General features: G+C 40.1%; 1 protein-coding gene across 1 annotated transcript; it reads right to left on the minus strand.

Annotated features, from left to right (window-relative positions):
* Positions 1–3,718: 3,718 nt before the first annotated feature.
* On the minus strand, positions 3,719–9,066 carry slc39a1 (solute carrier family 39 member 1). Its single transcript, XM_037697670.1, has 4 exons — positions 8,901–9,066; positions 7,485–7,615; positions 6,793–7,110; positions 3,719–4,075 (listed from the first exon to the last, which is right to left on the minus strand). Exons 1-4 carry the CDS (start codon positions 9,010–9,012, stop codon positions 3,719–3,721), a joined length of 918 nt encoding a protein of 305 aa, XP_037553598.1. The 5' UTR covers positions 9,013–9,066.
* Positions 9,067–11,058: the final 1,992 nt, after the last annotated feature.

Raw genomic sequence — 11,058 nt, forward strand, 5'->3', positions numbered from 1 at the left:
CTCCAGCCCAGGGGCCCCCATCCTGACTCCAGCCCAGGGGCCCCCATCCTCCTAAATTCGGCCCTGGTATTTGTTTTTTAATCATTTGACATGAGAATTATTGTGTGAAAGTTTATGAAGCATTCACTCTATTGTGATCCATTTTTCTTTTGTATGTTTTTCGGTGCGATTCTGGTCCCTCATTTTTAAAGCTATTTCAACAAATCATATATCAAAATGTTCAGCTCTTTCAGAACCGGTCCGGTGCTATGACTTTTGGTACTGCTGCAACTTTAGGTTTTTATTATTTTTTTATTTAGCCTTTTCTGCCATTTTTCCCTCATAGAAAATGAATTGATTCATTTTACATCCTCCTTTAGATCTGTTTACAACCTGTTACTGCTCCTTTCACATTTTGTTCTGTTTCAGCTTCTTTCAGCTTCCTTGCACAAATGTAAACATTTTTTCAGCTGCCTTCAGCTGTTTTGTTCTCCTTTCAGGTTCTTTCTGCTAACTACAGTTTTATGCTTCTTCTAACTTCTTTCTGCTAACTTCAGCTTGTTATGCTCCTTTCAGTTAATTTATGCACGCTTCAGCTTTTCTGCAATTTAAGATTTTTAGCTAATTCCACATTTATTGCACTCATTTCAACTTTTTTTTTTTAGCCTAAATCAGCCTGGGTACTCCGGTTTCCTCTCACAGAACAAAAACATGTAGGTGGCCTTCAGGCCCAGGCCTCCCTTGCAAAAGACCTGTGATCTCAGTGGGATTTACCTGGTTAAATAAAGGTTAAGAATTAAATAAAGGTTAATAAATTCAGCAAAAACATGCTCTCTCCTCTTTCTTCTTGTAATTTCAGCATCTTTCTGCCTTTTTAGCTACTTTCAGCTGTTTTTGTTTCTAATTTAAGCTTTTTTTCAGATGTTATCGTATCTTGGTGCAATGACAATAAAATTTATTCTGATTTCAACTTTTCATATTTCAGCTATTTTTGTTCTAAATTTTGCTTTTTCCAACTAATCCCCCCCCCCTTTTTTTTTTTTTTTTTAGCTCATTTTATCTTCCATTTCCTTTAGGTAGTTTAAGCTTTTTCAGCCTTTTTGTTTTTGTTGCCAATTTCAGTTTTTATAGTTAATTTCCTAATTTTTGTGTTCAGTTCTGCTAATTTAAACCTAATTCAGCAAATATGTTTTTTTCTGCTTTTGGTAAATTAGGCTTGTTCTTTCATTTCAGCTACATTTCAGTTTGTTTGTTTGTATTTTTTATCTAATTTCAGCAGTTTCTCTGCAATAAGCCTTCACACTGCATTTTCACAAGAAATGCAGTTTGTCTAGTTGGTTTTACATCTCACTCATTGGATGATGCTGCTGTTAAGTAAAATTTGTTAAATTATTGTACTATAGTTGTTTTAACAAACTCAACATTTTTTCTACATTTACCTGCATTTTCCTTTTGAGTTTAGACATTTTTCAAAGTTCCACACGAGACCTGCGGTGACTGAGACGAGGTCAGTGAGTGAACGGTGAGCATCCATCCTGCGTCTCCCTGCCCCACACACTGAGGACACTGTTCTCAAACTGGTACTTTCTGCTCCATTGTTCCTGCACTCGCTCATTAGTGGATGCTCATGGAAAACAAACTGGTGCAGCAGCAAGTGAGTTTGCGGAGCCTCTGGGTGCAAAATCAATCCCAAGTCTCCGTCTTCAGTTCGCAGCTCCGATCCTTGATGTTCATTCGTTCATTCAACCTGACGTCACAAAAGATAAAAAAATTAAGACGACTTCAATGTGTGGACATGTTTACAGAATGGTGTTTTTTCATGTCGCAAACCAGTCTGTTTAGAGCACGGCCATTCATCTAAACTGGTCAGGGGGCCACAGTTACTGAAAGCCAAGAGCTCAGGGGCCGTTAATGTCATTAAGTTTGTTTTATGGTTTAAAATCTACTTTTATTTAAACATAAACCCATTGGTGGGCGCAAATGAGTTCACGTGGGCCTGATTCAGCCCCCAGTTGAAAAGCCCTAGTTTAGTGTGTAGAAAATGTGCACTTTATTTTGAAAGTTCTGAGAGGATTATTTAATGCTGTGGGATGGCCGTCAGGTGGTAATCTGACCAAAACAAATGTATCTTATATAATCTGAACACAGCTTTGCCCCCTTCATTATCTCCAGTGAGCTGATTTCCTCAATTACATCTGGACTTTTTGTCCTGAAATATTAAACATTTCAGTTTAAAACGACAAATCGGAAGTAACAACTTTTTGTTTTTAAAAAGCTATAAAACTAACATAAAATTAATTTGCCCCCAAACACACTAATTAATTAAACGATTTGTTCAAATGCTGTTTCTGTCAGAGGGTAAACACTCCCATCTGGTGGCTGAACTCAGTGCATCAAACATCCCATAAAACCACTGCAAACAAAAATCAAGTAAAATACAGACCAGTATTTTATCACTAAAGAATGAAGGAAAAGGAAATAAACAGTGTAACACGGACGGCAAATTCTGTGTTATATTTTATTGTTTAAAAAAATATTATCTTCACTAATTTTAGTGTTTTGTTTTCCCGTCGACAGGATTATGGGTTGAATATAAAATAATTCACCTCCTAAATGAGCTGAAGGATCAGAAGGTCAGTTGTACAAGCAGGCACAGTTTCTGTTCTCCAGTCTTAACCCAACACAAACACTGTGGACTTTATGACAAAACTGTGAAACAAATAAATATCTGGACAAAGTCTTTCACGGATGCAAATTTAAACTGCAGAGATTTGCTGATTCATCATAAATTTCTGCTTCCTTCAGCCCTGTCAAACCGAAACAGGAAGTGGAACATGAGTTTACTGCAGCAGCTGCATTTATAGCCTCAGTAAATCTGTGATTCACAGACGTTTGACTGCAGCTCTCTGTCCTTTACAAACGTTGATCTTGAAGATAAAGATCCACTTCTGTGACAAATAAGATTAGAAATTATGGTTCAGCAGATGCAACGAGGAGAATAAAGGTTTTACCTCGAAGTGTTCTGTATTGCCTCGTTGATGCAGAAAACGTGTGTATTTGTACACTGAAACAGGGAGTGGGCCACTTTACATTCAAGGGTTTTACCTGAACAAACAAGAAGTGCTGCACTAGTTTCTCAGTAAGAAAAACAGCTTAGCCTCAAAAACTAAGCTTAAAATAAACCAAAAGCAGCAAAATGTCAATTTTACTGACTGATCCTAAAGCAGCAGACTAATCAGCAAACAAAAACTTTGCAAGGAAGACAAGTTTTTTGGTTTTTTTTGGTAACTAAGAGCTGCATTTTTCTCCTTTGCTTTGCAGGAACAGTGTAAACAAATAAGATCTAAATCATTAACAACTGATTTGATAGATTTTCTTTTACAAAGATTTACAACATTCTCTTTTGCGTTCAGATGTTTCCTTCTTATAGATTAGATGATCTGAAACACACTTTGGTTCTGCAAACCAAAGTATAACCGAGTGAAAAACGTACCCGTGACAAACATTTGCACCGTAAAAAAACAAGAAAATCACATCCAAAGAAAACGTGAATGAAAGTCATCTGGAGTCATAACATCTGTAAAGAGTAACACTTGTAGAAACACAAGCATGTTGTCAAACTCTGACGTGAAAACTGTCCAGAGTTCTGATGTAGCAGTGCAGCAACGACCCCACTCTTTGATTCCAATGAAGATCATTTCAGCCCTAAAGTCTCCTTCCTGAGCCAGAACATGAAGCCTCAGCCCAGAAAAAACATGAGTCCCGCCATGATGCTGAAGCCCACCAGGATGAAGAGCACCTTGAGGAGCTGGTTCCCAGCAGCGTTGAGCTCGTGCGGGAGGATCTCCATGAAGGTGATGTAGATAAAGGTTCCTGCAGAGAGCCCCTCCAGGACGGCCTGAATTAGAGCTCCAGATGAAAGCTGGGCCTCCATCACACAGATGCCAATGGCGATGCCTATCGGTGACATCATGGCGAATATCACGAGGTACGCAGCGATCCACACCGGGGGCACGGCGCTCTGGACCAGCTTCAGTGACAGGCTGAACACGATGATGCTCTTGTGGACGAGGATAGCAGCGCAGATTTCCAACACCTGCCAAACAGAGACCGTGTCTGATTAGTTACACCCTTTAGATCAGTGATGACGCACTAAAGGAAACGTATGGAGAGGTTTGGATGACAATAAAAACCTGGGTATCTGAGCCATGTCATCCATAATAACAGTACTACACATCCTGCGAGACAGCGTGATCAGGGAGACACGAAACATTTAATCATCATCACACTAGGGCTGGACAACAACTCAATATTGATATATATCATGATATGCTTTTATTCAATAACTGTGATATGAGTTTTTTGATATTTAAATATACATTACGATATGATTACAGTGTTTCACTGACGCATTTCTTTTTCTGTTCGGGTTGAAGCGGCCGCTTCAGTTTCAACCCCAACAGAAAAAGCCGCGGCACAACTACGTAAGTGCGTGGTACGTACACCACAGCTCCAAGGAGTTAGCGGCAGCAGGCTAAGCTCCAACGCGCGGTAAGTTTTTGCTTCAAAATGGAGTGTCCATGACCGTCAGAATGTGACTGAACAAGCTTTCACAAGCGAAGAGAAAGCAGATGACATCATCGATAAGAGGGGAAAGACTAATTTGGCGGTGTGGAAGTGGTTCGTCTGTTTAAGGTCGGATAAAGACACCCCAGCTGTTTCAAAAGACAAACATGGGTTAGGGTTATGTTGTTGTTTAAAGTTAAAACTATTAATATTAAGAAAGTTGAGAGTTTTAGGTTTATTTGATGATGATTTCAACATTTTTTTGAAGGCTAGATACAAACAAAAGGTGAACATTAATTTATTTGTATAGGTTGTACAGTTTTTCTGAGGCTTTTATATTTTTAACATCGATATCAGAATTATATTGTTATAGATCGTAATTAATAAATATATTGTGATAAAAGTTTTAGCCATATCGTACAGTCCTATGTCAAACTGATGATATTCATGGCCAGCTGGTTTACTGACTACAGTCTACATTGTAGCAAGACGAGATCTTTATTCAGTGCACGGACAGAATACTACATTTACAGCTGGTTTCATGTCAAAAACCAGGTCTCTTAACAAGGTTGTTAGAAAGGTTAAACATCTGTATGATACAGTAAAGCAGTACTGTAGTGGAAACAAAGACCCCTCACTGTGTTTGACTCAAATGTTTCAAACGTGTTTAAGGAGAAGTGCTACAATTTGTTTCCGTCATAATGTGCTAAACACTCTGTGTGTGATAGAAGTTGATCATTAATTACAATGAAGTTTAGAAACTTCTTGGTAAACATTCGAGCTCCGTGGCTTCAGCGATGTCTTCTTCTTGTTCAATCTGAAGCAGGCACTCTGATTTCGGTCAGCCGCGCTCAGTCTGCCCCTCCTCGGAGACCGGCAGACTGAACTGGGCACATTGGACGCAGCTGGCTGGGGTCGGGCTGCCTGCTACGGGTTCAGCAGGAGGAGCAGACCACTGAAGTCATGGAGCTCGAATGTCCAACATAAAACTAACTTTACCGCGGTTTAATGTGGCGCTATGGCTCTGCAGACATTGCACGTTGCTGTCTTGTTTTGTGGTGTTTCTAGTGTAAAATACTTCCACACAGCGGACATGTTTAGATGAAAAGTTGGTTAGCCGTTAGCCACAGTGCTGCTAACTCAGTCCTCACATTGTAGCTGGCTGCAAACTATGAACTGAATTTCCTGAATGTGAGGCGGGTCTTATTACTCTGGGTTCATGAGACGCGCCGCCGTTCAGGAAATCCATTCCATAGTTTGAAGCCAACGTGCATCATGGATCGGAAATCTCTGCAGGTTGGATCGGAAAAATCCGATACGGAAATTATGCTGGTATCGGAGGCCGATACAGATACTTGATCAGATCGGCCCCATCCCTAATCATTAGTAGCCACTTTTACCTATTACATGACAGAACGGCATGCCATACTACTCAAGTGCCATCTAGCGGCTGAAAATGGTAGTGTTCAATATTTTCAGTCAGAATTAATGAAAATGGTCATATCTCAGCCAAAAATTGGTTTATAAATATGGGGGGAAAAATCCATGAATACGTTGCTTCGGCATATAAAGTTGCAGAGCATGCAAATCATGCAAAAAAAACCCCCAAAAGAACGTGACGTGTAGGGCGAAAAATACGGTCGCCTGGACTCTCCTCTCAGCTGTTCGCAAACGTCTACGGAGCCACTATAGAGAGGATCCTCTGCCTCAGTGTTGCAGAGTGGTATGGTAGCTGCACAGAACTGGGCAAAAAGGACTTGACCCAGGCGGTGAGAACAGCACAAGGGATCGTGGGATGTACTCTTTCAGAACTGGTATATGCTGGCAGTGTCCAGAAGAGGGGCAGATCTAGTGCTGCTGATCCCTCCACCTGGCTAACAGGCTGTTTGTACCACTTCCTTTAGAAACCACCGATCCTTGAAATGCATAATGCACAAAGGCATGGAGGTGAGTACGCATGAGGCAAAACTCACAATAGGCTGGGACAGTTTCGGCTTGATTATGGTCAGCAGATCTGAATCATGTGACAGTATGGTTCATTTCCTCATGGTCCGTGCTGAAGCTCTGAAGTGAAAGTTTCCTTGAAATATATTAACATGCTGTAAAACACGATCCAAGCGCTCTGTCAAAGCAGAAGTTGTATAAAAGGTGAAAAAGGGGCTGTTAAAATGAAAGTAAGGAAACCAAACAAAAGACAAAAGCATAAGCTCAAGACGGCTTTTAACATCAGCTGAAGCGTCTTCTTACCTTGGAGTCGGTGCTCTGCAGGCCGATAGCAAGGCCCTCAAAAATCGAGTGGAGTGAGAGCGAGAGGAAGAGCATGAAGGAACGAAACGGCGAGTGGGCCTGGAAGTCCACGTGGACGTGGTGCCCGCTGCTCTCCAGATCGGCGTCCCTTACTGCACCGTGACTGTGCGGCACATGCCCGTTTCGAGCTTCGGTCAGAAGGGGCGCTCTCTCTTCACGAGAGCCTCTGATTTCCCGACAGTTCAGGACAATCTTCTCCAGTATGAGGACCATAAAGAAGCCAGCAGCCATGATGAACTCGGGCAGAGGAAAGCTGGACTGTTTTAAGACAAGATAGTTCAAATGCAGTTTGATGTAGTCACATTGCTCAAAACACGTTTTAAACATATAACAGAGAAAACATTCCAAGTAATCAAAGATAAAACGTTTTATCTTAATTCCAACTACTATGAGTCTGTCACTATAAAAAAAAAAAAAAATCCAATATGAAAATATTCACAATTTGTTTCCAGTTTATAAAATAAAATGATTTTTTTTTCATATCTTGATCAACATCTAAGAGATTTGGAGTGTAGGTTTGGTTAGATGAACATTTCTAAGAATAACTGATAACTGTAGTGAATAGTTCAAGACTAAATTGAAATAAATAAAAACAAATTGTGCCAATAGTTGCATTTCCCCCTCGGACGTACCTCCACTTTCTGAGAACTGAGTTCCGTGCTGATGTCCGACAGATAATCTGGAATGATGTCGAGCAAACATGCTGACAGAAAAACCCCGCCAGCGAAGCAGCTGATCAGACTCAACACTTGGCGATGGGACTCTGCAGATGGAAAGACAAAAGTTCATCTTCAGGATGAGCTTAAACACACATTGGTTTGGGTTTATCAATCTCTGAGCAGATAAAATGTGCTGACAACATTGTGGTCAATAATTATTTCGTGTCGGTCATTTCTGCATTTTTAACTCAAGGATCAGCCATTTTTAAAGCCAACATGAAATGGAATTAATCCATCGATGAAGTTATTTTTCATGTCTGCTAGTATTTGATGCTTTTAGCTCACACCTTATGGTTTCAGTTTCCACTTCAGTGTTTTTCTTGTGTTATTTATTTTTCCACCAACTTGGGACAAGAAAAACACATACAATTCTGAGTATTTTAAATATAGCCTACAGAAGCTGGAATGACAAAGTACTTCAACTTGATTGGGGGAAGGGGAAATCTATGGCAAATCAGGATGAAATGGAAGAATTATTGTTTCATCTCAGACATTTTCCTAAATATTGTAACAACTTTAGCATCATCAGAACCACACCTCTTCTTGTTTGTTTAAAGATGAAATTTAATGTATACTCATGTGTTAGAGGGGTCTGAGCTTCGGGCTTCCCCCTCATCAGGTGACTCCAGTCAGGCTCCACGATTATTAACTAAAACTTTAAAATTATTAAAAGTATAAATAATACAGCGCAGGTCTTTTAAAGCAGTGCCGAACTTGGGAAAGACACGTGAAAAAGTCAATAGTGAACTTCCAAAAGGCGTTTTGATAAGGAAGTTGTTTGACAACTAATGCAAGTTTAAACAATGACATTCTGTTATGGAACACGGTCTCTCTTCCCGTTAGTGCCAGGAACAAGCATATCCTCATGGTTGATCAGGAACAATCGATAAGTACGAAAGTAGATCATTGCTTGAACATTATCGGACAGAAAACACGTGACTCACTGTACACACTGGAGAATAAAATAATAAAATGGCATCGAAATGCTGCAAGTTCGTTGACTTTGGGCGCAGCACCAGTCTTTGTTCAGATTTCGTTCAAATAAAGGTTAGCTTGCTTATTTGCTACAGAAGCGCACTGTGAGAAAAAAAGAACAGGAGAACAGCATTTGTCACCACAGCCCCTGTCGATCGGCTTTACTGTTGTAAAGCAACAAATAATCGAATGACGATAAAATTGTGTTTTGTTTGATAATGCGCGCGCGGTTTAGCTGAGATTCTAACGTCTCTTATTCGACACGAAAAATGCAAGTCGCATTAAAAACACAAACAAAACAGGTAGTAAAAAGTACTTGTTTGCCTGTCACACGAGCATATAGTCTGTACCGACCTGTCCCGATATCTTGGAACCACTTGAGCCGAGCAGGGATCAACCCGAACAGAAGAGTGAGGAGCAGCAAACCGATCAAAACGCCGATTTTCACCTGAAGCAGGTGATCCATTTTAGATGTAAACTGTCAGTAAAACAGTGTCGGTCTGTAGACTAACTATACAAACACTGGAGCAACGATGGAGTCTGTGTCAGAGCACGACACAAGCCGGTGTAACACCCGTTATGATGAGAAACATCTGAAACGAAAAGTCTTCGCATGATGTTTTTATCTGCCGCAGAGCTTGGCTCCCGCTACGGTGGCCGACAAGGGTGAAACAACAGTACAAAAAAGTCGTTTCAGAAAAGCAGAACCAGGATCTTTAAACCAAAGTTGTTGGGTTGAATGTATAAGTTTGTTTCGGATGACTGTTTTGAGTCACGCACTTTTCATGCTCATAAAAAAACATTTCCTTAATATTTTTGGTGGCTGAAGACATTTATGTTTTTGTCCAATAAGCTCATGAATCATCTTAACGTAAGGCTTTGATTTTAAGTTATTTATTAGTTGTAACTTTTTATGCTCCGCATTTAATATCTCTTTTACAGTTTTAATTAATTCAGTGTTTGGCTCTTAATGCCATTGTTTTAATTATTTGTGGCATGAACATGCACTCCCCTATGACCCCTGACCCTTGGGTCAGACTCACCATGAATCGTTTTCTTTAACGTCACTTTAAACTTGAATCATGTCTGTTTTCACACATTCACTGTCTTTGGACTCAGTCAGCAACAGTCTGACTAATGGTTACCCTTTTCTTTTATGTTTTTATAAAGATGAAGGTTAAATCATGTCAGCTGGACCAGTTTCATTACGGGAGTTCAACATTTTGTCTTCCATCCGGACGACTTCATCTTCACTTTTTTCTGAACCATTTTGGCCTTGGTGTCCTCAGGTTCCCGTTTCTGTGAGTAGCAAGTCGGCCATCTGGCCTAAAACATTTGATTGTTATGCATGATGATTGATTGTTTTGGACAGATGAGTCCTCTTGCACGTGTTAAAAGCCTGCTTCCAACAGGAGGGTGGCTTGAAACACAGCAGTGAAGGCTACTTATGAGACAGATCTGGTTGGCCAGCCACAGACTGATGAAGTCTTCAGGATGGAAGACAAAACGTTTTTCCCTTAAAGAAACTGATCAAGATGAAATGATTTAACCTTCTTTTGTTGTCTACCTGGATGATTGAGCCTACAAACCTTTTATAAAGAACAAAACGAAACCGGTAACGGAGTTTGTTTTATTTGATTATGACAGGTGTGAACATGAATAATGCTGATTATTGTTTTCAACTATTTTAATAAAATCATGTGAAATATTATGTGTTTTAACATACTTCTCTGTTCAGAATTTTTTTTTTCCTTCAGAAACTTGTGTATAAGTGTTTTTGAGCTGGAATCTGTTTTACATCAGAACAGAATCACAATATTTGAGTTCTTTAAAACACTTCTGAGAGCTGAGAGTTCACACAGTCACTTTGTGCGACACTTTCAGTTCGAGTTTTCTCACCCTGGTGTGTTTAATGTCTGTCTTTGTTTAATCCTGAGCAAAGAAAGAAACTGGTTTGCTCAGTTACCATTTCTGTCAGAAACAAATTAGAGTTCCAGTAACTACTGAAGATGAAACTTTGTTTTTATCACTGCAAGACTCGTGGTTTCATCTTAAAGTGTAAGCTGGCTGAAGGTTGCTGAAGGCCCGCACACCTTTACATCCTCACCGACCCCTGAAGCTGTCACAGTGACTTTCAGCTACCTTGGGCAGTTCCAGGCTAGTCCTCTCCTCGTGGTCTATCCTGGTCTGATCCACTAGCAAAACCCCGGAAAGATGAGAGAACCCAGACCTCAAACTGACCCGGTGAGGAGATGAGACCTGCTGACATGATGCAACTTTGGGTCTGGTTATGCCATTTTAGCTGCTGCAAATTGATCAATTATTTTCAGACTTGCAGTGAAAACAAATGACTTGATCTAGTCAAACTGAAGAACGTTGCTCGACCAAACTCCAGATTAAACTCTAAAAAAGTTAAATCTGGTCCTCTGGACATTAAAAAAAAACAAAGCAAATCAACAAAAAAATGTAGAAACGTTTCGTCTCTCATCCGAGAGACTTCCTCAGTCTGAGG

Source organism: Nematolebias whitei, chromosome 2, assembly GCF_014905685.2.
Source record: "Nematolebias whitei isolate Nwh7 chromosome 2, NemWhi1, whole genome shotgun sequence".
NCBI classification, from domain to species: Eukaryota; Metazoa; Chordata; class Actinopteri; order Cyprinodontiformes; family Rivulidae; genus Nematolebias; species Nematolebias whitei.